This window comes from Budorcas taxicolor, chromosome 22 (assembly GCF_023091745.1).
Source record: "Budorcas taxicolor isolate Tak-1 chromosome 22, Takin1.1, whole genome shotgun sequence".
NCBI classification, from domain to species: domain Eukaryota; kingdom Metazoa; phylum Chordata; class Mammalia; order Artiodactyla; family Bovidae; genus Budorcas; species Budorcas taxicolor.
This window is the reverse complement of record NC_068931.1, coordinates 42,491,541-42,518,977: the sequence shown is the minus strand read 5'-3', so window position 1 is coordinate 42,518,977 and position 27,437 is coordinate 42,491,541. Positions and strand designations below refer to the sequence as shown.

The 27,437-nt window shown below is 47.8% G+C and overlaps 1 protein-coding gene across 2 annotated transcripts in view; it reads right to left on the bottom strand.

Annotated features, from left to right (window-relative positions):
* Positions 1 to 27,437, bottom strand: part of RAB31 (RAB31, member RAS oncogene family) — an 81,032-nt gene that overhangs the window by 32,518 nt on the left and 21,077 nt on the right. For both annotated transcript variants that reach the window (XM_052660277.1, XM_052660278.1), the window contains exons 2-3: positions 18,047 to 18,126; positions 13,288 to 13,369 (exon numbers count right to left, since the gene is read on the bottom strand). In XM_052660277.1, the coding sequence (XP_052516237.1) occupies positions 13,288 to 13,369; positions 18,047 to 18,126 (162 nt within the window). The remainder of the gene's footprint in view (positions 1 to 13,287; positions 13,370 to 18,046; positions 18,127 to 27,437) is intronic.

The window sequence follows — 27,437 nt, the reverse complement described above, 5'->3', positions numbered from 1 at the left end:
ACACCACAATGAAAATCCTGTAACCTATAACTAAGACCCAGTGCAGCCAAGTAAATGAATAAATAAATAAATATTTAAAGGAGAAAAAAATAAAAAGAACTGCTTACAGAAAGTCAGACAGAGAAAGACAAGCATCTTATGATATCACTTATATGTGGAATCTAGAAAAACAACCTAAATGAACTTCTTTACAAAACATAAACTGACTCACTGACATAGAAAACAAACTTACGGTTACCAAAGAGGAAAGCTAGGAGGAATGAATTAGGAGTTTTGGATTAACATACACACACCGTGCACGCAGGCTAAGTTGCTTCAGTCATGTCTGACTCTGTGACCCTATGGACTGTAGCTTGCCAGGGTCCTCCTGTCTATGTGATTCTCCAGGCAAGAATACTGGAGTGGGTCACCATGTCCTCCTCCAGGGGTTTTTCCCAACTCAGAGATCAAACCCGCATCTCTTGTGTCTCCTGCGTTGGCAGATGGATTCTTTACCACTAGCGCCACCTGGGAAGCCCCATATACACACTACTATATATAAAACAGTAGATTCAGAGGGATATGTGCTTGCTAAGTCGCTTCAGTCACGTCCGACTCTTTGCGACCTTGTGGATCACAGTCTGCCAGGTTCCTCTGTCCATGGGATTTTCCAGCAAGAATACTGGAGTGGGCTGCCATCTCCTACTCCAAGGGATCTTCCCAACCCAGGGATCAAACCCATGTCTCTTATATGGATTTATATATATGTATCAAAGTCACTTTGCTGTACACCTGAAAGTAACATAGCACTGTAAATCTCCAATAGGAAATACAAATCAAAATTAAAATAATAATAAAAGCGGCCATATTTACTAGAGAGTCAAGGTGGGAGGGAGCAGGGAGGGGAGGAAGGACAGACACTTTCCCGTCAAACAATAAAACCATCATTTGTTTACTTCCTGTGCAATGCTTTTCACTGAACCAACACTGGCCAAGTTGAAATGATCCTATCTGGAAACTGGATGTATGTCCCCCCGCCCCGAGGTTCCCCTCTACTGCAGGATGCTAGCACGGCCTCACCAGAGTGTACAAGGAAGCAGGCCCCCATCCCAGCCTCTGGGCCTTGGGCGAGTCTCCACTCCATGAGAAGCTTCCCGGCACCCGTGTGGTTTTCAGAAGGGTGCACGTGTTACATGGAGCTCAGGATGGACACAGGAGTTCCCAGCAGGAGGGCCCTGGCCACTGGCCCTGACTCACTGAGGACAGAGCTTTCCATCAGCACTGACTACCCCGCTCTGGACTGTCCTTGTCAGCCCTCAAACATCTATTTTTAGTCCATTTTTTGGCAACCCACTCCAGATGCAGAAACCAAAATCAGAATTCCTGCCATAAAGGAGGAAAAAGCCATGTGTTTGCTAGACATTCCTGCTTTGCTAATGGAAAGGAATAAAGTGTCCCTGCAGCCCAATTACATAAAATGCCCATTTTTCCAAAACAGCCTCCATCTAATAAAAGTCCACTTAAACACTTGAAGTAAGAGAGGCAGTACCAAACATACATCTCGAAAATCGAGACACTCGCGAACTCAGACACAAACGGTGGATCTTCTAAAATAGTTCTCAGCAGTAACGCCATGAAGTGAATCTGGAACAGTCACTGGTCTATAGGTCTCATGAATTATTGATCAGAGCTTTCTATATAATGCATTACTTGCTCTTTCCTTCCTCCAAATGGAATCATTTTGAAATAAACCCGGGGGTGAAGCCACTTCAACTTTATTGCCGGGGACTTCGGGGTTTTAATGAGCTAAAGTTCGAGTCTCAGTTCTAAAACCCAATAACGCATTGACCAAAGGATGTTTGTGGAGGACAGAAAGATAAATCACGTCTCACCTACAATGTGTATACTTCCCCCACACATATAAAACAAAAGCACCACAAACAGCCTCAGTATTCAGCATGACATCATTCCATTTCCATGAGGTCGGAATTAAGACTGATGAAACACTTGAGTAAAAGATTCTTCTAGAAACAAAGTGCACAATCACAGGAGGTTGACAAAACTTATCAAAACAACTCACCTTGAAAGGTTATTTGAAAATCAGCACAATAGAGGCCAATTTGAAATCCCTTCCTCCCTAACTATATCTAGAATGCCACATTAAAGAGTTCAGATAACTTTCAGGTGACATTTAATCGTTTAGAGGAAGTACAGGGCACTGCGAACAGACAATGTGTTTGCTCAAAAGAAATGACTGTTTATGTCCGTGTGTGTGTGTGACTGTGTTGTAATTGCCGGATGTCTACAGGGTGAGGGCAAGGAATTGCCCTCCTCTGAGCGTCTTAGACCCTCAGCTTTCACAGGTGCAAAGTGCCACCCACTTCCAGCAAGCGACCAGCAGAGGGATACATGGGCATGGCCTTTCTGGAAAGCATCTGGACAATGTATTTACAAAGGCTTACCTACAAGTCCACTGGCAGAGGAATGGATTAAGAAAATGTGGTATATATGTGGGCTTCCCAAGCGGCACTAGTGGTAAAGAATCCACCAGCCAGTGCAGGAGACTAAGGGATGAAGGTTCAATCCCTGGGGTACACAATGAAATATTACTCAGCTATTAAAAAAAGAACAAAATAATATCAGTTGCAGCAACATGGATGGACCCAGAGATTATCATACTGAGCAAAGTCAGACACAGAAAGACAAATACCATATGATATCACTTATATGTGGCATCTAATTCTTTAAAAAGATACAAATGAACTTACTTACAAGACAGACTTATAGATATCGATAACAAACTTACAGTTACCAAAGAGTAAATGTGAGGGAGAGGGATAAATCAGAAGCTTGGGATAAACACACGCACATTACTATAGATAAAATAGATAACCAACAAGGACCTACTGTATAACACAGGGAAGAGTATTCAGTATTCTGTGATGAGTAAGCTACATGAGGAAAGAATCTAAAAACGAATGAATATATGTATAACTAAATCATGTTGCGATACATCTAACACTAACACTACATTGTAAATCAACGACTCCAGTAAAATTAAAATTAAAAAAAAGTCTTGAAACATTTGTACACTTTGACTCAATAGTTTCACTTCTGAAGGGGATGATCAGAGGTGGCCTCAAAGAAACCATAAATGGTTGGTTTAATAGCTGGAATACTGGGCAGCAATTAAACTCAAGTTTCCGAAAAATATTAAATGGCATAGAAAGCAAGATGGCTCAGTATTTCCCAAGGGCAGTGTCCTGCAGAACATTATGCCCTCGAAGTGCTTTTTGGAGAGAAAGCTTTCTTGGCCAAGTAAGTTTCAGGAATCACTACATACTAAAACTTTCGAACCATGTGTTGGAGAAGATTCTTGAGAGTCCCTTGGACAGCAAGGAGATCAAATCAGTCAATCCTAAAGGAAACCAACCATGAATATTCATTGGAAGGACCGAAGCTTCAATTCTTTGGCCACCTGATGTGAAGAGCTGATTCATTGGAAAAGACCCTGATGCTGGGAAAGACTGAGGGCAGGAGGAGAAGGGGACAACAGAGGATGAGATGGTTGGATGGTATCACCGACTCAATGGATGTGAGTCTGAGCAAACTCTGGGAGACAGTGAAGGACAGGGAAGCCTGGCGTGCTGCAGTCCATGGGGCTGCAAAGAGTCGGACACAGCTTAGCAACTGAACAACAACATATTATAATGCTTCCCTGGAGTTCACAAAGTATTATTGGTACAAGAAAGGCTCTGAAATTTTCTATAATAAAGAAACTTATTTATTTATTTTGCTTTCACTCAGGATTCTTTATTTTCTACCTTTTTTCAAGTAATATTTCTTAACATCTAGGGACCTAGTGAGTGTCTTGAGAACCCACTTTAGCGGCATAGGGTGAAGAGATCTCGACTCAAGACAGGGTGCTGACCTGCATCTGGCTCAGTACCAGTCTGGGTTGGGGTGGGCAGGAGTGGGTGGTGACAGCTAAGGTTTTTCCAGCTCTGTGAGGACACTCATGGTCAAGGTCAGACAGACTCTGGATGGAACTCTGGCCCTGCTCTTGCCTCACGTGCAACACAAAGCTCCCTTCATCCCATTCCACAGCATCCTGTGTGTGCACGCACACACCGTCAGCACACAGTGGAAAGTACCATTCCAGGAAACCCAGTCCTTTAGACCACCCAGTCAACTTCAGGCAAAATTCCTTACACGCAGGTCTGTGGCATCATAAATTCCATAGCAGCAATGTTCTGCATGTCAAGAAGGAGCAGTGATGGAAAATACATGAAGTTTCCTAAAAAGGACCAACCCCAGCTGGGCTCTGCCTCCCGGGTGCAAGTTACCCCAGCCGAGGGCACTGGCATCAGGCCCACGAGCTGCAGAGCTTGGTTGTCTGAGGATCTCGGAGAACGCTGGTCCCTTGTGTGATGCTTTCGCATAGTCCCGGGGCCAGTGCTGGTCTGTCCTGGGCGTGGGGGTGGGGCAGCACACAAGCAGAAATCCTCAGCCTCCCCCAGGACGCCAGGGCAGTGGGCAGTCTAGGGCAGAAGCCAGAACATGTCCTGAGGTCCCTCAGGATTCAAACAAAGGGGGAAGAGGGGGAAGAGCATTCCTGACATTCCCGACATTCCCAGCTGGCAGAAGCTGAATGGAAAAACCATCACTGAATGCACCTTCTGTGCCATTCAGAAGAAGGTTTCTGAGTTTTACACAGACCCTCTCTCTCCACAGAAAGCAGAGGCCTATTTAATATGCCTACTCAGATGTCCTAAAAACCCAATAATAAATACATAAAGTTGAATAGAAAAACCTATCAAAATGGCTATTCTGAATAATGCCATTACAGGCAAACCCATCACTTGTTTTCACGTTTCCTGAAAGAACTCTTTTAAAATGTTAACTGTATACATTATGTTTGCAATGAAAGGGGATTTTTTTTCCCCTTTACTTTCTTTTTTCTTTTAAAGTTCCAATGCCAAAGGATTTGCTCAGCATTCAGGAATCACATCCACAGAGCTCACCCCTCCTCCATTCACACCTTTTCTCAGCTACCGACTCCACCCAGAACCTTCCGTAACCCCCCTGTTTGGGCAGCAGCAGGAACTCAACAAACTTTCAGCAATGAAAGAGCCAATAACCCTGTGTGGATGGGCAGGCTAGATGGTGGTGGTGGTTGTGGGGGGCGGGTGTGTGTCCCATTGTACAGATGAGAAAACCAAGGCTCAGGATGATCAAGCAAACTGCCCACAGACACACAGCTCTTAAAAGTCCGTAAATGTAGGTCTTCTGACCCCAAATTCCACTCTTTTTCCACTATCAGTTTCGTCTCTGAAATGAAGCATCACTTTCAGAGGTGTAATGAAGATGCGGGCTGGCACTAACTTTACTCATTCATTCAACACCCATCTACTGGACATCTGGTACATGACAGGGCCGTTCTAAGTGATGGCGACAGAGGGTCAGCAGGTAGAACAATAGTGCTCCAAGCTATCCACAGCTTCATCCTTACAGCACAGGGTGGCCAGAGGTGGGCAGCTGGTCCTGGGAAGGGAGGTTACGCCGAGCTACCAGCTGGGGGCAGTGGCATCATGCAGGGTCTTCCATATGCGTCCTCTCAGATGGAAGAGGGAGGCGGGGGAGTCAGAGAAGCTGGAAGATGCTCTGCTTTGAAGATGGATGAATGGGCCACAAGGCGAAGACTGTGGACTGACTCTTCTCAGAGCCTCCAAAAACGAACCCGCAGGCCCACGCTCCAGACCTGGGAGGCTGTGCACCCAGGCTGTTAGAAGGCACTACATGTGCGTTACAACAGCCACAGGAAACAGAGACAGTGAAGACGCTGACAAATCCCTGTCCTTCAGAAGCACTCACTCTCCTCAGAGTGGACGGAGGAGGTGGCTCCTTCAGAGGGGCCGCTCTGAAGATAAAGTTCCCGCTCAGAGGCCACACCTTTGTCCCCATAACAGGACCTGCAGGGGCTTCTCCAAGCTACACGAAGTCTGTGTGTCTAACTTCCTTGTCAGGAGCTACATGTATTGCTTGTATTTTAACCAGACATATGAAATCAGCTGCGTAAAAGGAAAAGAGGGAAAGCAGGGGAGGAGAGAAGGCCGACCAGGTAAAGGGCATCTCAGGTTCTTTTTCTTTTCCTTGAATAGACGAACTTTAATATGTTCTAAATCTACTTTCCGTTTGCCTGGTGTCCAATGAAGCATTTCACTGATGCCTTCTCAGTGTATACAATTAAAATTAGAATTAGAAAATTTAATGACTGTTGATATTTTATCTAATTATTCTTCCATGTTTGCCACCTCACCATCTCAGGTTCTTAACAAGCACAACCCCAGCCGGGCCCCAAAGTCCTGCCTCCCGCCCCACCACCTGGGTTCTCTGCCCCAGGTCCCCTGAGAGTCACAGGAGGAGACTGGCCTTTAGCCAAGAGGTGCAGACCCTGCCTCACAATGAGAAGGCTCTTATGGCATCAGGTGGATGCCTGCTAAGTCGCTTCAGTCGTGTCTGACTCTTTTCGACCCCATGGACTGTAGCCTACCAGGCTCCTCTGTGCATGGGATTCTCCAGGCAAGAATAGTAGAGTGGGTTGCCATGCCCTCCTCCAGGGGATCTTCGTGACCCATGGATTGAACCCGCATCTCTTAAGTCTCCTGCATTGGCAGGTGGGTTCTTTACCACTAGCGCCACCTGGGAAGACCTTATGGCATCACATCCCAGGCTAAAGACACAGAAAAAGCCCTAGGAACCAAGAGTCTTCATCCAGAGGAGCCGCATTGGTCCCCAGGAGGGGGAGATGCTCTCTGGGGAGCAGAGGGTCTGTCCTGGTGGGGAGGATGCCAGAGGAAGGGGCTGGGTCCCTTCAGGCCAGCTCAGGGTTGAGACCCCCCCAGCCCACCACTGCTCCTGAGTCCCCATTCCCCGTCCCCTCCCCCTTCCCAGCATTCCCATCCCACCCACCGAGGACAGAGACTTTGCAGTGTTTCCTGAAGGACTTACTGGATTTATTTTTTCAGTACACGGACGTGCCTTTCCTCTTTGTCTCCTGTCGGCAACATTCTGACACCCAGCAGGACAATTCTGCACGTAAAATCTTATTTTCCTAAATGACGCCAACACCCCCACACAGAACAAACCCTGGGAGCCAGGTCGGTGAGCATCTGCCCCAGCCCAAACACCACTGTCACACTCTTTTCCTCGGTTTCTGTCGCCGGGTCTCTGCCCTTCTGGGTGACTTTTCACTGAAAAGTGACTCTTGAGGCTCCCAAGCCCCATCGACAGCCGCTGCTCTCATTTAAGAGCACATCTGCAGGCCTCTGAGCCATCAGCTTCACACACAACCTTCACCCACTTTTCTTTTCTAAGAGCCTTCTTGGGGGCGGGGCGATGGAGGGAGGGCATGGTTCCCTAATTCAGACCTCAGTCCACACTGTGGAAGCACTGTTCTCTAAGAAGGGGCGTTGCATGGACCCTACCTCCTCCCACTGAAGGCAGACCCCCCCACCATGGAAGTCTGTGAGGAGGTGCCGAGGGTGAAGCCCCCCTCCCTCCAGCAGCGCTGTGTAGGCTCGGTGCTGGGAGCTGGGAGCTGGCCTCTCTCTCCAGGGGCTGTAGGGCGAGCCGGGGAGAAAACAAAGATCAGCTCTTTCAGAGCCTGTAAGAGGCCTCTTTCTTCAAGGACCCATGAAGGTCAAACTTTCCTCTGACTTTAGCCACAGCCTATGAATAGTGAACCACTTTCCTGACCACGAACTCCAGGGCCCTAAGAAAGAAGGAAAGGAAGCAGAAGTTTCTTTTGATGTTTGTAAAGAGCCTGAACTTGACCTTGAACTTGTTGTCTTCAATTCTCTTTTCCTTCCCAAGGACCCATTCTGACCCAATATTGAGGCCACGGCTTTCTCAGCTGCACCCTAACATCTATGATCCCATTATCTAAGCTTCCAAGTTATGGGAGATGGGAGGAGCTGAGCCCAAGGAGGGAAATGAGGGGGCTTGCCAGGTGGCTCAGCAGTAAAGAACCCACATCTCAGCAATGCAGGAGACTCAGGTTCTGTCTCCAGGTGGGGAAGATCCCTGAGAGAAGAGAAGGGCTACCACTCCAGTATTCTTGCCTGGAGAATCCCATGGACAGAGTAGCCTGGCGGGCTATAGTCCATGGGGTCACAAAGAGTAGGACACGACTTAGCAACTAAACGACAAGCCAACTAGGAAAGACAGACAACTACAACGATGACTCTAACCAAATGAAACAAAACAATAAGATGATGTTCATTTTTTTTCCAGGTTAGATTCTTAAAATAATGCTGCTCTGATGGATCACACCAGGAAAAGGAAGTCTGACATTTTTCCAGGATGCTGACATTTTTAATGGAGTTATTCTATGGATGGTGACTGTGTTTTAAAGCAGGCACAGAAAGATTTGGAAGTATACATCTAGAAAGGTAAAGCTTCGTCTCACATTGTGATATTCAGTAGCAGTGAGGATACATTGGTCCCCAGCTGAAATGGAAGAACAAAGGAGGAAATCAGAGGAAACTCGGAAGAAAGGAACGAGTTGGCACCCTGGCACAGAAGTCTCATCCCCCTCACAAATCCTGACAATAGGAGCTGGGACGACAGAGCTCGGCAGATAATTTCCCTTCTCTCCCCAGGGCTCTCTCTGAGCTCCAGTCCCTGAGAGCATCCCTCTAGAGGCTCTGCTGATCTACCGCTGCCCCTCCTCACCCGTCATCAGGAAGCAGAAACCAACAGGACAACCCCTGCGAACAGGACAGGAGGGACAACCCAGAAGCCACCTCTGAGCTCCGACAGGGCACTCTTCTCTCGCAACAACGCCCCTGCGGAGCAGCATAGTCAATGCACAAATCTCAAAAACGGTAAGCTTTTAACAGACTGGATTCAACAATCAACTGGAAATGGTTACATTTTTTAACTTTTTTTTTTTTTTTTTTACAGAGGCACTACTTGATGGATTACCATTTGGCACTGAAAGAATTGGAAGGTGCCCATCATATAGGGCTGAACTAAAAGCAAAAGACAACATGTCAAGAATGAATGCACTCTATCCACAGACAAAACTCTAGGTGGAAAAGATACATGCACCCTTTTGTTCACAGCATCACTATTCACAACAGCCAAGACATGGTAACAACCTAAGTGTCCGTCAACAGAGGAACAGATAAAGAAAATGCGGTACTTACATACTGTGGGATATTACTCAGCCATAAAAAAAGAATGAAACAATGCCACTTGCAGCTATGTGGATGAACCTAGAGATTATTACACTAAGTGAAGTAAGTCAGACAGAGAAAGACAAATATCATATGATATCACTTATATGTGAAATCTAAAACATGACACAAATAAGCTTATCTATGAAACAGACTCACAGACACAGAGCACAGACTTGTAGTTACCAAGAGGGACAGAGGGCTGACGATGGATGATGGACTGGGAGTCTGGGATTAGCAGATGCAAGCTATTTCACACAGGATGGATAAACAAGGTCCTACTGTACAGCACAGGGAACTACATTCAATATCCTATGATAAACCATAATGGAAAAGAATACGGAAAGAATATCTATGTGTGTGTATAACTGAGCCACTTTGCTACACAGCAGAAATTAGCACAACATTGTAAATCAACTACACTTCAATAAAATTTACAACAAACAAAAAAGAATGAACGCACTCTTCTACAGGAACAGGAGACCAGGATCAGTGCTCACAGGGAAAATTCATCCTTGGAGGGTACGAATCTGCGCCACATCTAGTGTAGACTCAGCACCACAGTAAGTAGGACATTGACAGGAGTGCTGTGTGTGCCAGGCAGACTCAGACATGGTCCAGTTTTGAGGAGTCATCATATGCAACGCACCGCGTGGAGCAGTTAAATCTGTCTTGATACGGTCAACTCATAAATCCGAAGAGACTGGGTTCAGCATTGTGAAAACTAGGGAGAACAGCAGTAGATTTCTACAACGATAAGGAGGGAAAATAAAATGCACTGGACTCCAACGATTAATGAGAGAACCAACCGCAATCCGCACCAGCAACAGCAGGGAATTTATTTTTAGCTCAAACATGAGGCAACGTCATTACAAGCACGATTAAGTCCAGCACGAAGCTGCCAAAACGACTGAAAAACTGCCATCACTGGAGCGAGAGCAGGCTGCATGGAGGGACGAGACAAGGTCAGCCTGGGGGTAACACGCCAAGCTGTCGAGGGCCAGAGGGATCCATGACCACGAGGTCAGGGGGACTCTGTCCACTCACACTCCACAAACCTGGATTCACCTGAAATGACCACCCAAACCCAAGCCCCCTTCCCTGGAGTATAAGAAGAAGCCCTAATATGAGGCTTATGCTTTTCAAATTATAGACACAGTGATATAGTCACAGGTATCTACAACCTGAGAGATAAATTTTAGAAAAGCAATTAGAATAATTAAAAATATAGGCCTATGAAAGAAATGTTACGGTGCTTTTGCTTTGAGATGCTAAGTGGGCCAGACTCCAAACTCTGATAGTCATGTTAGAGCCAAATTTCACCAAGAGTAATTGATCTCAGGACTATTAGACTAGGTAAGTCAATGTCAAGAACCCTGCTTCAATCACACAGAAATCTCCCTCTAGGGACACTTCAACACAAGTGAAAACAGCAGGTTATAAAGAATCAGGATCCCATTGATAAGAAATTATCACACACACACATATAGTGAGCTATCTGGAGAATGGCCACCTAATGTCAACAGTAGAAATAATATCTGGGCTGTGGGATTTTGGATCATTTTAATTGTGTGGTTTTCTGTGCTTTTTTTCCATCAATACATAACTATCAATCCCAGGACCCAGACTGCTCGATTCAAATTTCTGCTTTATACCTTCTTAGCTGTGTGGTCTTGACCAGGTTACTCACCCTCTCTGAGCCGGGGTGACCTCCCCTGTGGATGGCGATAAAGACAGTCCCAGCTGAGTGCCGTGAGTGGGCTACACATATTAGTGCACAGTAAGCACTGAGCACAAAACCGGGGCACAGCCTGGAGGACATGCAGCGGCAGGAGAAGCTGCAACGCTGCCTCTCCTAGAGGACGTGCCGCGGCAGGAGGCGCCGCAACGCTGCCTCTCCTAGAGGACGTGCCGCGGCAGGAGGCGCCGCAACGCTGCCTCTCCGTGTAAAACGGACTGATGACACTCAGGAAGAGCCGCTGCAGTGGCTTCCCTGGTGGCTCAGTGGTAAAGAATCTGCCTGCCAATGCAGGAGACACAGCTACGATCCCTGGTCCGGGAAGATCCCACATGCCGCAGAGCAACTAAGCCTGTGGGCCACAACTACTGAGTCTGTGCTCCAGAGCCTAGGAGCCGCGACAAGAGAAGCCACTGCAATAAGATGCCAGCGCGCCACAACCAGAGAGTAGCCCCTGCTCACGGCAACTAGAGAAAAGCCCATGAGCGCAGCAAGGAACACCCAGCACAGCCAAATAGAAATAAATAAAATTATTTTTTAAATTAATTTAGAATTATTTTTTTTAAAGCAGCTGCATAAGCAACTATTTCATGAGCAAAAGTAAAATGGGGAAGAAGAAAATCTCTTTGCTTAAGGAACAAACCCCCAACTCCGAAAACAGAAATCTAGCTTATCGCTACAGAGAACACACAGGGACATAGAGAAGAGACCCCTATACTGTCACTTCCCTTGGACTCCGGCCCCCTAATTTTGGAAGTGGGTATGGCCCACGGTCAGAGAGAAAGAGGGGCCCCAGGTAGCAGCTTCCTGTGTGCTAATCTGAGTTCTTGATTCCACAGTGAAGGAGCAGACGTCCTAACGAGGGTAGCATTTGAGGCCAGAAGATTCGTCCTCATTAAAGGAAAGGAAACCTCTGAGACAGCTTCATCTACAAACACCGCAATGTTCATTTTAAGAGGGGATTTATAGAAAATGCAATTCGTATAAACACACACTTGCTGTGTGAGGAGCTGATAATGAAAACGATGGATTATCCGGAGTCCTGGATTCTCCTGTGAGAGGGAGACGGTTGACAGAATTGATGAGCAAACTGAGGGGCATATTAGAGGCTGGTGAAGGCTGTGGGCTTCCCTGGTAGCGCAGTGGTTAAAGAACTCGCTTCCCAATGCAGGAGACATGGGTTCAGTCCCTGGGTTGGGAACAGCCTCTGGAGAAGGAAATGGCAACCCACTTCAGGATGCTCGTCTGGGAAATCCCATGGACAGAGGAGACTGACAGGCTACAGTCTGTGGGGTCGCAAAGTTGTGTCCATGGGGACACACCTGAGCACCTGAACACACATAGCAAGGGCTGTGGAGAAAAAGGGAGCAAGTTGGGGTGGGGAGCGAGGAAGGGCCGACATTCTAAGTGGGCAGAGACGGTGACGTGAGCTAGGAACAGACCAGGGCAAGTTCAACCTGTCTTACTCTGAGATAACCGGCTCCGGGGCCAGTTTTGATTGGTTAAGAGAAGGTACTGGTGAGCCCTGTGTTCACCCATCCAGGCCACTCCTCTCAACTCTGATAAGATATGCCCTAGTTATTACATTCCCTGCTGAGACAGTCTGTGGGTATCTATTGTTTCACCTTTTAAAATTTAGAGATGGAGCTTCTGGAGTTATCTTCTCCATAAACATTTTCAGGAAATAAAAAGAATTAGGAATAAGAGATGGGAGGAGATAGTGAAGGACAGGGAAGCCTGGAATGCTGCAGTGCAGGGGGGAGCTGGACACAACTTAGGCTCTGAACAACAACAGAAATAAGAGAGCCCTCATCCATTGTTCCTGGTAACCCAGTACCCATTGCCCCGTTTCCCAGGATGGGAACCCAGACTTCAGGGAACAAAGCCTGTCCAGCTCCCAGGCCACGGGGCTCGGGTGGAACTGAGTGCAGCCACCTCCTGGGGCAAGTGCACTCCCTGGCCACACCAGCAGGGGCGCCATATCCCCTGAGCACACAGCTCAGACCAGGTAGACAAGGAGCCCCCTGCCTGGGAAGAGCAGCTCTATTTTTGAGGTTGCTGATGGCCAGGGAGTCGGCCTAAAAAGAAGTCAATTTCAAGGTCAGCAGGCAAAGAAAATGGAATAGAGTTGTGCAACTTTGACAGCACGTTGGCAGGGATGGGATTCAGCCCCTTCCAGTTCCTCACGCCTAAAGCGCACATTTCCTTTCGTGCCTAACTCATTTGAAGCTGGATTTCTATCACTAGTCACCAAGTCTTGCCAGATACAAAGAAACCAGTGCTGTTTGGCATCGTTTCCCCAGGAAGCCAACAGCAGCGTGTCCTTACCCGTTCCTGACCAGCAGTGTCCCAGATGAGGAACTTGTGAAGTTCATTTCCACAAGGCACAGTTTTGGTCATAAAAGACGCCCTGAAAAAGAGAAGTGACATTGACACATTACCGATCACCCCTGCGACCTTCACGAAGACTCCTGTTTCCATCAGGTGATGGCGGGGCCTTGGCAGGACCCCATAGGCTCTCCTCTAGGGGCCATGGAGAGGAAAGGGGACCTGTCACCCCAAAGAAGAAATCCTGCCTCTTCTGTTAGTCCAACAGAGGACTTGGGCCGGGGGGAGGCACAAAGTGTATTCAGAACACTGTGTTTCAAAACACTTATCTTCAACAGTCCTAAGACATTAGATGCCTGCAATCAGGAAAAAAAAACTTAGATTTAAAAAATGTATGATCACCACAATTAAGAGTGAAAACAGCAGCTGTATGCGGGCGCATGAGAGTGTGGGCCTTGCAGAGGTGTAAACAGTGGTGCATACTCCCTGCTCTATGACCCCAGCACTGGCAGCAACCATTAGAATACTGTGTCTCACCCTCATCCTGCTTGTGCAAGTGCAGGGATAAAGATGGGCAGATGAACAAATTCTTGTTTTATCCAATTAAAAGGGAGGATTTGAAACTCTCAGTAGATAATGAAACACTTGATACTTTCTTTTTTGCATAGTTCCTCTTAAGCTTTTTCTCAGTGCTCAGAAAAGGTGTAAAAGTCTAACACAAGGAATGTTGGGTAGCCTTGGTTTTTTTTTTCCCCTGTGTGATAAAGTTTCCCATTCATTAAACAACAGCAAGCCTCTGACTGTGGGAGAAGCAGGCACGAGCAGCCTCCTGACGTGGTGTGGTCAGTACATGCTTCACCTGTTCACCTGTGCAGAGTTTCTGCCCAAAAAATGTTTAGTGTGAACTTAATTGTGAGGATGCGATCCAGTAAATCTGGAATAGGCAACATTCTAACAGATGACGGGCCCAAATGCTTGGAGTAAGTCAATGTCCTGAAAAGTGAACAAAACCAAAGACGGGGGTGGGGGTGTTTTAGAATCTAGATTAAAAGAGAGGAAAGAGACAAACCCACCAAATTCACTGTATGGACCTTGACTGGACCCTGGATTAGTGGGAAAAGCACTCCAAAGACGTTTTGAGGACAACTGGCAAAATGAAAATTTAGACTATATGTCAGATATGATCACTGAACCAAATTCACTTTCTAGGGACAATAAAAGTGTCCTCCTCTTGCTCTTCTCAGGATGCACACTGGAGTCTGCAGGGGTAAAGCATCAGGATGTCTTCCCTCACTTTCACGGGCTCCAAGGGCCCTCACAGTCTAGCGAGAGTCCAGCCCTGCCACCACTCAGTGCTCAGCCTGGTAAGATTTCCTCAATTTCTACTCTTCCCTGAGACTAAGGGCAGACCACAGAAGTTCCAGGGAGGAAGATATTCTTCCCTGCAGGTCCCATCACTGTCCCCACAATGTACTCAACACCAAGGTGAATAGTCAGAGAGCTCTAATTATTAACACACAATTGCACTAGATGGAAATTCTAAGGATTTTTCTAAGTGATATAACCTAATATGATCAAAATTGCATCTGCCACATGACATTTCATTTAAGTTCTTAAACTGTATGTCCCAGCTTACTCATCAGAGCAAATATACTCCAAAAATCAAAATCACTTGATGACTTTTCTCATTATAAAAGCAATATTAGTACTTCACTAAAAAAATGTGTTAAAAATGAATATAAAGGAGGAGCATAAAGTCAGTTGTAATTTCACTACCCAGCCATATTCGCTGCTAATAAGTTGGTATTGTCTTCCAAATGGTGTTGACACAACTTTTATCCCCCAAGTCGATGGTACACAGATTTCGTATCTCCTGCACTTGATATATCGTGGATATCTTTCTATTTCTGTGGCTATAGATTAGCATCATTACCTGGTGACTGCGTATTACACACTATGTCATGGTCCCCTTATTTTTCACTATTATGACAATGGTTAAATGAATATACTTGAACCTGAATCTTTGTGTCCTTGTACAACTATTCTTTGGATTTCTCAGAAGCATATATTCTCCACATTGCTATGCTCACCAAATGGTAGCTTGTACCTACCTGTACACCCACTGAAACGTATGTGATGACTTTTTCCCCAAACGAGAGCCTTTCGAATCTGCTCCAGGATGACACACAGGAAACGGTATTTCCTTTCTGGGCTTTTGTCGTGGTTGTCCTAAGTCTGAACATCATTTTAGTATTTACTCTTCAGTTGTTTTCCTTTTGTGAATCTTTAGTTCATGACCTTGGCCTACTTTTTAGCGGGGATGGTCATCCTGCTTCTTGTGTCCTTTTTTACTATTTTATACCAACTTTTTGTAACAGTGTATTTTTAAAAAATTTTTTTTCCAATTAAATCTTTGCCCTTTAACTTGGCTTATGGAACATTTTCCAAAAATGCTTTTTAAAATTGTATGTAGACGGCTATATCAACATTTTGTCTTGATGCTTATTTTTGTTTTGACTTACATTGATGTAAGTCAGATTTTCTCAGGTGGCTCACTGGTAAAGTAGAAAAGAATCTGCCTGCCAATGTAGGAGATGCAAGTTCAAGCCTGGGTCAGGAAGATCTCCTGGAGCAAAGAATTGGCAACCCACTCCAGGATTCTTGCCTGGGAAATCCCAAGGACAGAGGAGCCTGACAGGCTACAGTCCATGGGGTCACAGAAAATCAGACACGACCTAGCGACTAAACAACAAGTCACTTACCAACTAAACAAGTCACTTAGCAACTAAACAACAAAGCAGATTTTCATTCATTCTTCAATATATTATAGGCAATGGGATAAATAATACAGCAACTCTGCTCACAAAAAGTTCTCAGGTTTAGAAAACTAAGTTCATGCCTTTAAAGTCTTAGACTTTTATGAGGTAGGGGAAAAAAATATACCCAGACTACGCTTTTCATTTTACAGATATGATGGAGGTAAGCCTGAGACCTGAGATGACCTTGACCCTGGTCAAGAAAGAATCTGATGGCACAGTCAGGAGAGAAGACAGGGCCCCATGGCCACCCTGGAGGATGAGGGTCACAGCCCCTCAGTTTGCTCATCTGTGAAATAGGCCCCAAATCCACCCTACGTGATCTATGGGCTGCTTCAGGGTCAAATGAGGAAACGACAGCTGTGAAGTCCCCGTCGGTACACAGTGAGCAGGCAAGGAACAGCTCTAGAGAAAGTAGCAATGCATATCATACCATATGTATGTATGTATTCACCTATATGTGGGGCTTCCTGGTGGCTCAACTGGTAAAGAATCTGCCTGCTAATGCAGGAGATGCTAGAGATGCGGGTTTGATCCCTGAGTCGGGAAGATCCCCTGGAGGAGGGCATGGCAACACACTCCAGGCTTCTTGCCTGGAGAATCCCATGGACAGAGGAGCCTGGCGGGCTACAGTCCATGAGGTCGCAAAGAGTTGGACATGGCTAAGAATGTGCACACACACACATACCTATATGTGCAGACACCTCTCTCTGTTCCTGATTTCCTGCCACTAGGAGAAAGACAATTACTGTTTGAAATGAAGACTGACAACCGTTGCTCTTTTGTTGTTTTTTTTTTCAGCCTCCTTGCTAGCTTTCAAGTTCAGACTCTCAGGCGTCTTCGCTTCCCGAGCGATGGGGGTGAGCAATGCTGGACTGGCTTCATTACCTGCGGGAAGCAGAATCTGGCAGAGAAGAAACACGATGTCCTTGTAAAGGTCAAACTAGAAAGAGAGGTGCACACGTCTGATCACGATGCCGACAGTCTGCTTGAATAGCAGTCAGGGTTTCTCATGAGTCACCGGGTGGCAAGGATGAACTTTCGGTGCAGAAACGATGCCCTTTCACAGCCTGAGGTCCTTCTCAAGGCAGTGATCACCGTGGGAGGCGGGTGGACTCCCAGTGGACTTGATGGCTGCGAGTCAGAAGCTTGCCGTGTGCCCTGCCGTGAATCTTCTCCACTCAAGGCTGATGGAGGCCGTTGCCCTGTCCTCATCCATTCTACCCGGTTCCCCAAATTAATACACCCGTTGTTTCCCTGCTAAGGAAAACCAAACCTTGCTCTCTGCAGAGAGCATGCTGACTTCATGGAGAAAAAGACACTGGGCTAAGTACTAAGATGGTGAAAAATTAAACACCTGCAAAGCAGCACGGCAGAAGCACATCTGGTGAAAGCATCCTAGCAAAGAGAAAGCGAAGAGAAAGCGAACAGGAAGTGCTCTCGCGTCCCAAGGCTGAGGTCTGGGCAGGGCAGGGGGTAGGAGGGCAATCCTCCCCTCCTCTCCCAAGGATCAGAACAGAGATGCCGACCCTGGATTCAGCCAGGAAAGGAAAATCAATCTGCCCACGATCCGTGCAGACGGCTCTGCTGTGAGTGGACGCGTTCCCAGGTTTCCTGGCAGGCAGGTTCAAGCAGGACCTTCAGGGATTCGTTCCAGATCTCGACTTCCATCTGGAAATAAAGTCGGCATGATCTGCAGAATAACGCACTCGGAGATCAAGGAAACAACCCGAGGCGGCAGTGAGGGTGGCTAGTGCAAGGTGGAGGGGACTGCAGGGACAGGAAGACCGGACACATCGCCCAAGGCCCTGAGTTGTGTCCAAGTCTTCACAGTTGGGAATGAGTCTCCCTGGCTGGGATGAACACCCCTGAAGGCTCAGACACTGTGACCTCTCTGGACACTTAGGAAGAAAGGTGAATCAGAAGAACAGATGAGAACTTACCCAATGGTTGGGCTGATGTTGTGGTCAAAGTGATCCTGGACGAATCGACACACGATGCTGGACTTCCCCACACCAGTGTCCTGGAAGAGGAAGAGAACAGAGCCATGAAGACCATGGGGGCGGATTCTGACCCAGTATAAACAGAACCCAGCACAGGGGAGCTTACTTCTGGCTGGGGGGAAGCGGGATATTTTCTTCTATTTCATACCAGAAATTTTGACAATGAAGTCGTATTGCCTTCATAAAAGAAGTATGCTAAAAGTAAGTTTCAGAAACATGTGCCATCTATACACAATAATTAACCTAGAACTGGCATGTTCCAATACATTTACTTCCAGAAATTTGGAAATTTGGGGAGGGATGTAAGAAGTACAGCAACAAAATCACTTTGTTTTGGTAGAAACTGATTTTATTCAAACTTTAGCACTCTAAGAAGGCATAACCTATTTTTATAGGTATCATCCTGTAAGAACGATAAATTCTAATTATTGCATGTTTATCATTTTCTCTCTAGAATCTGATGGCTGCATAAGAACCTCCAGTTTTGCTCAATTGTACAGCTCTTTCTCTGTTAAATAATTCTATAAAGCTGTTAGGAAGGTGGTCCACTCACAGACTGGAAAGACACATGCATTTTTCTCTGTGTGTGCATGCTAAGTTGCTCAGTCGTGTCTGACTCTTTGCGACCTGACTGTAGCCGGCCAGGTTCATCTGTCCACGGGATTCTCCAGGCAAGAATACTGGAGTGGTTGCTATTTCTTCCTCCAAGGGATCATCCAGACTCAGGAAGCGAACCCGCGTCTCTTAGTCTCCTGCATTGGCAGGCAGGTTCTTCACCACTAGTGCCACCTGGGAAGTCCCAAATGCATTTTTCTCCAGTCCTTTCCAAATCCCATCAAATGGTTTAAGGAATTTAAAAAAAAAAAAAAATTCACAAGGTCATAGAGATGGGAGAAGAGACAACCATCAGACAAGTGAGGACAGAGAGGAACAGCTGGGGGAGGGAAGGTGGGGTCACTGTGAAAGAGGGAGCCGGAGCCTAAGGGCCTGCAGCGGGGAGAGCAAGTCAGTCCCGCCCACGTTCCCCGCAGGTACCAAGAGCTGGAGGCAGTGCTGGAATCAGAATATCGGAATCAGAGGCAAGACTGCAGAGAATCACACCTAGGCACCCCAGCCACGGGATCAGAGGAGGGATGTTCCAGGAGGATGCTGGAGGCTGACTCCAGAAAACCTGTGTCACACACAGGCTGGCCCACGACCCTGCACACAGCTCGGGTTGGGGCGGGGGGAGCTACGCACCCCACCCTGCCCCACCCTGTGCGAGCCCAGATGGAAGGGGTCAGAGGTTTTGTGTCTTTGTGTCTCCCCGCTTGCAGACCCAGCTATGAGTCCCCCAACTAGAGGCCACGTGTGCCCCCACCCACCAGCCCCTGTGCAAACAGAGCTTTGGGGAGGCATTTTATTTTTTTAAACATTCTCTTTTTATTTATTTTTTTCTTTTGGCCAAGCCACGCAGCATGCCGGGGTTTTAGTTCCCTGACCAGGGATCAAACCCATGCCCCCTGCACTGGAAGCGTGAACCCCTAACCACTGGACCAGCAGGGAAGTCCCTGGGGATGCATTTTAATCTTTAAAAAAGAAATACTCATCTAAGAAATACAAGATTTATACCCACAGAAAAGTAGAGGATGCATTTTTAGAAGATCATTCAGAAAGTAAGACGGACCCTCAGAAACTAAAAACATGATGACAAAAATGGAAATTTCAAAGGAAGAGTTAGCAAGGTGAAGTCCAGAGATTGCCCAGAAAGCAGGACAAGGAGAACAAAGCTCCTGCTCCCGCTGCCCTTTGAGAGTGGCCGCACGGCGAGGAGATCCAGGGCGCGTATCTGCTCTGGGAGGACTGCGGAGACTCGAGACAGAGAAGCGAGAGGGGAAAGAGACACACCTAGCCCAAGAAGGAAAAGACAGTGATGAGCTTCTCTTCAAAGCTTCACGTTAAAAGCCCGCAGATCAAGGAGAAAATGCTGAAACTCAGAGAAAGGTGTTTTTCTCCAGACACTGAAACATGAAATCAGATTTGAAACACCATCAGCATCTGAATCATGGGAGTGCCCTCTCACTCCCGCATTCAGGGGACAATCCTAGCAAACCCGGGGCGGGAGGGCCTTGGGCTTGGGATCCTCATCAGAAGGTCACTGTCCAGAAGGTGTCACCTCCCAGAGCATGTGGCCTGCACTGGCTCTGAGCCCCCAGAAAAAGCCGCACCAGACGCTGCATCTTTGCAGCCCTGGGTCGATGTGCAGAGTTCAAAGAGGTGATGACAGAAAGGACACCAGCTCCTCAGACTCCAGATCGATGCGACTGCTATTTCCAGCTGCATCCCCAGGAAGGACTCCAGCTAACGCTTCTCAGTGTCCCCAGACCACAGCCCCGTCCTTCCCATCTCAGCTGAGCTTAAAGTCCCTGTGAAAGAGCAGACCCCTACCACCCTGCAGTCCTCACAGCCCCAGCGACTCTGGACAGGAAGAACTGGGCTCCACCAAGGCCTCCCCCGTACCCAGCTGGGACAATGGCCCCTTGATAGCCTCCCCCCCAGCAGCAGAGCCCTTGTCCTCTAAGGGAGCAGCTGGCATCCAGGGCTCTGGTCCGAGGGGGCATTCTCATGGGCAGGACTCTGCTCCAGGGGACACGTTTCAGAGTCCATTTACTTGCTCTGCCCAAGGGTTTCAGCTGCCAAGAGCTGACTCATTAGAAAAGACCCTGATGCTGGGAAAGATCGACGGCAGGAGGAGAAGGGGACATCACCAACTCAACGGACATGAGTTCGAGCAAACTCCGGGAGATGGTGAAGGACAGGGAAGCCTGGAGTGCTGCAGTCCATTGAATCCCAAAGAGTTGGACACAACTGAGTGACTGAACGACAACAAAATCATCTTGTGGGGTCAGAGGCTTTGTGACAACTTGGGGATGGCCTGCTCCCAGGCCTGCCATCCCCCCGCCGGCCACCAGGGGAAGGCCCTGCCCACGGATGGCAGACGATGGCAGAGCAGGATGCAGGGCAGTCGTCATGAATCACTGAGCTGGGTGACTTCCTTTTCCTGCAGGACCTCCTTCAGACAGTCACACACACACATACACACAGAGGCAGGAGGAAAACGCCCTGGATCATGCCTGTCCCACAGGAAATTGCAAAGCTCTGAAGCAGCAACTCCTGGGTGGATAAAGGCATCAGAGGAACAAGAGGAGGGCCGGGAGGCACAGGCTGCTCACCCCTTCTCCTCAGCCCCGTGACTTCCGGGGGACTCGACGCCCTTGGAAGGAAGCTGGCTCCACTTCCTGAAATGACAGGACGTTGTTACAGCCCATCCAGCCCCGAGTCTGCAGGAAAGGAGGCTGCGTGGCTTCCCCAAGGTCACACAGCAGGCTGGAGGGTCAGAGCACAGTTTTCCGAGTCCCATGAAAACCCTACAGGCTCTCACCAGGTAAATCAACTCCCTGACAGATGTAAATGTCTTCTTAAAAGAAGTCCACTTCTTGGACCCATGAGGAGGGCCTTTACTACTGCTTTCCAGGTTCACCACCCATAAGAGAGTCATTCGTCCTAAAGATACATCTGCTAGGTCTTGCCCGAATGGGAGGGGGACGTACTGTCAGCTACCAAGGAGGCATCAGCATAAAACCAATTCTTTTCTTTTTTTAATTGAACGTAGTTGATTTAAAATGTCGTTCATCACTAGTCTCAGGTGTACAGCACAGTCACTCAGTCACACACACACATACATCTGTATCTATATCTGTTCTTGGTCAGAGTCTTTTCCCTAATAGGTTGTGCTGCGTTGTGTGCTAATCTGCTTAGTTGTGTCTGGCTCTGTGAGACCCCATGGACTGTAGCCAGCCAGGCTCCTCTGTCCGTGGGATTCTCCAGGCAAGAATACTGGAGTGGGTTGCCATGCCCTCCTCCAGGGGATCTTCCCAACCCGGGGATCGAATCAGGGTCTCTGACTTTTCCTGCATTGGCAGGCAGGTTCTTTATGACTAGCGCCACCTGGGAAGCCCCTGGGTCACTTACACATCAGACCTAAACTTTCAAAGAAATCAGACAGGGTGTCAGAGCCAGGGGGACCAAAACTGCACAGGCCACCCCAAGAAGTCAACAGGACGGCTGATGGCTGGGCTCCAAACTTTTAAAACTCAGGCATGCATCTTTCTGCTGACATAATGCTCTAAATAAATCATGATTCTTTCCCAAGCTTGGGCCTGCACTATAGCTCTCTACAATGAAGACCCCAACATCCATTTATAGTATTATTTCCATAGGAAACTTCATTCTACTTTCAAACTTGGGATTTCAGCCAGTACCAACCAGACTCAGGCCTACAGTCCAAGCAGAACACCCCAGGAGTGAAGAGATCTTTGGGGAACATTTGATGTTCAGTTGCTAAGTCATGTCCGACTCTTTGCGATCCCATGGACTGCAGCACGCCAGGCTTCCCTGTCCTTCACCATCTCCCAGAGTTTGCTCAAATTCATGTCCATTGAGCTGGTGGTGTTATTCAACCATCTCACCCTCTGTTGCCCACCCTGGGGGACTCCTGCATTTGGACTCCAGGCATATTGCCAATAATCCCAACCCTTCTTCGGAGCAGAAGTGGACTAAACATTCACAGCGATGATGACAAAAGCCGAGCTCATGAAAGCTCCCGGCACCCAGCCAGGCATTTTCTAGGGAGAAATGTCCACTATCATCTCCTGAAGCTTTGTTTCTGCTGTCATCTCTCTTCTCTCCTTCTGTGACTCCAGCTGTGCTTGTATTATACTTCTTCACTGTACCATGTACGTCTTTATCTTCTTTTCTTTATTTTCCATCTTTTATTTGTCTGAGTTCCGGTTTGGAATTATTCTGACCTATCTTCTAGTTCTTTTTAAAGATGTATTGAACATGATGATAAACCCATTTATTGAATTTCTGATATCAGTTATTGCATTTTTTCACCATAATATTTTCACAGTAGTTTTCGATGGCATGCCAAAGTCTGAAATCATGACTTTTATTTCCTTGAACATAATAAACATGCATATATTTTTTTAATATTTATTTTATTTATGTATTTGGTTGTGCTGGGACTCAGTTGCAGCAAACTGGATTTTCGTGGCATCATCCAGGATCTTGTAGTTTAAAGTACATTATCTAGATTCTAGTTCGGTTTCTATTGTTTGCGGAAAAGTTTTCAGTCGAATTGCCCTGTCTCCTCCTATCACTGGTCAAGTTTGAGTCCTGGAAGCATCACCCAAGGACAGGGAATTAGAGTAGCTTGTCCAGGGATATTTGTCTCCAAGCACAAGACACCCCCCAGGTGTTGAAACACCATCTCTGACTCTGGGATGGTGTTTAAAAAGAACAGGTGGCCTCGATTCTGGGATGTCATCCACCCCCAAAAAAACTGTTCCTAGTAAGAAAATATTTATGCTGTTTTTAAATGCCATCCCATCCTACTGCCGTTACATTTACCTGCCTCTCGTTCCAGCACTGGCGGATCTAGTGGATTAAAGAGTCTAGCATTCCATCAATCATCAAGTGCTCTGGCCCCAGAGCAGGTGGTGGCCTCTCCATCCTGCAGGTGGCAAAGGCATGTTCTAGGAGTTCTAGGGAAACTGAAGTCAAGTATTCGGCATGGGAAAAGGTGATCACCAGGGGCTCCATCTCTCTACCAGCCCGGCCTCCCTCTGCCTCACTCCTCCGACAAGTTAAAGAAGGAAAAGAACAAGGAAGATGCTTCTTAAAAGGGGAAGAACGGCGAGTCCCATCACCCTCCACTTCCAACATAGCAGCCCCGCTGCTTCTCGGCTTTTTCAGAGAGCCCTTTGTCCCGATGCAGAGACTGTACAGCCAAGCAGACATTTCCGTTTGTCTGCGTCTTACAAAGTGTGACCTTAACTGTTTAAAAATTTTTCTAATCTTGTGTTTTACTTAATCTCACTTCCTGCCGGAGGAACCACTGCCTCTTCTGTCACCTTTCTTTCTGCTCAAGCAGCGCATGTGTGCGGTGGCGACTGGGCAAGCCAGGTTCTCCGGACAAGCCAGGTTCTCCAGACAAATGGCAGAGACACGAGCCCCCTGTTCCCAGCGGGGAACCCACCGGCCTGTACAGGCTCCCTGTACCGACGCGGGATTTTATTGTTCTATAATGTTCTTACAAAACACCCAATATTCATTCCTTCCAAGTTCCAGGTCTAGCAAATAAGGACACAGAATGATCATAACTGCAGCTTTTAATGTGGGTCCCAGTGACTCCTGACACCTGGTATTTGGTCCCCTGTGTGTAGGCTAGGGAGTTTCCCAGGGAGCACAGCAGTAAAGACCCTACCTGCCATTACAGGAGTCGTAAGAGACGCCGGTTTGATCCCTGGGTCAGGAAGATTCCCTGGAGGAGGGCATGGCAACCCACTTCAGTATTCTTGCCTGGAGAATCCCATGGACAGAGGAGCCTGGTGGGTTACAGTCCATGAGGTTGCAAAGAGTCAGACACAACTGAACCGACTTAGCACAGACATGTGGTCTAGACCTAACAACTTGCTCTTAAACAGTAGAAAAACGGTGAAAGTGACAGATGTCAGCCCCCATGTTAGGTTTTAGAACACTGAGACTTGGTCCCCCTTTCTCACCAGGTTGCCCGGCACCAGCCTGGGGCTCCTAGAAACAGAAGCATTGGAGCCACAGCTCTCGGTGACCATCCAAGGCGCTCTGCTATCCTTAGGATCAGCTGGTACCGCCACACCATGAATTTGTCCTTCAAGTGGGAAGCGCAGCCGTGGACCCCAAGGGCTCTCGGACTCGGGTAAGGAGGCATGGCCCTCCTCCCCTCCAGCCCCTGGAGCCTGGGCTTTGTCCTGAGGGCAGTGGAACCAAGAAGACCCAGCACGGGGGGGGGGGCGGGGCGGAGGGGCACTTTAAGAGGACTGGAAGGAAACCAAACCAGGAAACAGAGGTGTTTAGGAGACTGCACACATCTGCATTTTTACTGAGCATCTATATGCCAGGTGTTTTCACAGATGATGGTGGCCAGTCTGTCATGTCAGAGCTAAGACTCTACACAGAGCCTCAGCAAGCGCTCATACTCAGCGCTGCAGGGCAGGCAGATGGAATCCTTCCTATATCTCGACCCTGACAAGCCTGACAGCTGCTGTCCTCAGACCACTCGCTGGCCTGAGTTAACACTCAACACTTTGCGGACCCCAAGCCGAGCTCCTACGTGATGCAGAAAGTTAGCTGCTGTGATCCTTAGTCACAACACTAGACTGCAGCACTGACACGTGCTCCCTCGTTGGCCAGAAGCTAACAGTCCACATACCTGCGAGGTACCAATGAGCCGAGACGCCAGCCTCTGCTCACAACTCGCCTACCTTCCCGACTGCCACTGTTCCCCATAAACAGTGATAGTCTTTGACCCATGACAGGTGAGGAATCATCCTATACGTCTGAGGGTCAACTGGACTCCGCCCAGACTTGATGGCCATGCCAGATACAGGAGGGGAGGTCACAAAAGGGAGGAGATGTATTTGCAGGGGCTAGGCATCAGAAGGTGGGGTCTGAGCCTGCAGAGTGCCGTTCCCATAACCATCACGCCGGCTTGACTTTCTCACGGCTCTGTCCCTCGGTCATCCAGCACGTCTGTGAGCGTTTCAGAGACTTTACAAAACACACAGGAAAGGCAGCAGTGAATTTCCAACTGGGAGGGAGATTATTTAATACTGCCCCCTCACTTTCCATCTGTGTTCTTTGGGAATAAATGCTAAACCAGCACACTCAGTTTAAGAAATCTGACCAGGAAATACAAGGCTGCCTGCATCACAGCTACCAGGAGAATCCCCACCTCTTCACGCTGATAGAAAGGGATCAACGTATTTGAACTTTATGTACCAATAACGTGAAGTCGTCCTTGTGGATAAATCAAGATTTGTGGCCATACAACTCTTTAAGAAGTTTATTTTGGGGTCAAGAAAGAAAATACGTAGTTTATGCTTCCCAAGATAGGAACTATGTCCCTTGTACGAATCACTGAATATTTCCAGAAGAGAATATTCCCAGAGACGCTGGGGGTCAACACCTTCCGTGCACTGTGAACACCCTATAAAGGATGAGTCTCAGGCTGCTCTGACTGCACATCCCTGAATTCAGTAAACAAAGTGTGGATCCTCTGATAGGTGTGTATCTATTTACAAACTGCACACATGCACAACTGTATTAAGATATTAGACAGCCTGTAGGACATAACCAGGAGTAGAAACTTTTAAAAGAATGATCTACTAGGATCCTCTCAATACTATGTCACCAGATACAGAAATCCCTGGATGCCAAGGCTGGCGTAAACTGCAACTGCCCCAGCTCCCAGATTTCACATCTTTGTTCAACCAAATAGCCTCGTCGGTGTCACAGACAGATTTACAATCAGTACAGTCCAGCACTGGGGGGAAGGACTCGATCTCAGTGTGCACTCCCACCTCCTTGACACACAGAAACTGGAAAACACAGGGACGAAGCCCCCAGAGGCTAGAACCACACCGTGTGGATGGGAGGCTGGAGGCAGCCACCTTTCAACTCCGTGGGCTGGGAAGCTGTGCGGAGAGAAGTTAAGCCAAGTGGCCCAAAGACGGTTCTGATACCTTCCGGAGGCCCAGCGACATTCCTGCTCTGGGTTCTGTGGGACACTCTGTATCGTTCTTCTTTTTTAACTGGGTCTCAGGGCACGTGGAACGCCCCCGACGGCCACAGGAACCAGCAGGAGGCTACGGGTAAAAAAGATCCTCCCTGACAATGCAGGAGACCCAAGAAACTCAGGTTCAATCCTTTCTTGGGAAGATCTCCTGGAGAAGGGAATGGCAATCCACTCCAGTATTCTTGCCTGGGAAATCCCATGGACAGAGGAGTCTGGTGGGCTATAGTCCATGGGGTCACAGAGACGGATGTGACTGAAGTGACTTAGCACAGGGCACACTGGAACGTCCCCTGCCGGCCATGGGAAGGACAGCCAAAGGCTGCCCTTCCAAAGCTGGACCCCCAGGAGGAAGCATCTGTAAGGATTTTACTGCTGACCCCGGTCACTTCCCACCACCTCCAGGCCCACTCCTCCCGCCCCTGGACTAGGCCATCACATCATCACACCTACTGTTTTTGGCAGGCAGTGACAACCAAATCATAACGTCATGTGCTGCTCTCTCATCAAACAGGAGGCTAGAAAATGTCACCTGATGTCTGGGCCTGGCCAACAGTAGTCTGGCTGCCTCCAGTCTGAGCACCCCCTTGGCCACTCACGAACCTCGGGCGTATTTCATCTGCATCTCAGGTCACAGTCATGGCTTAAAGGCATTGCTACACGTGCACTCAGAATCCA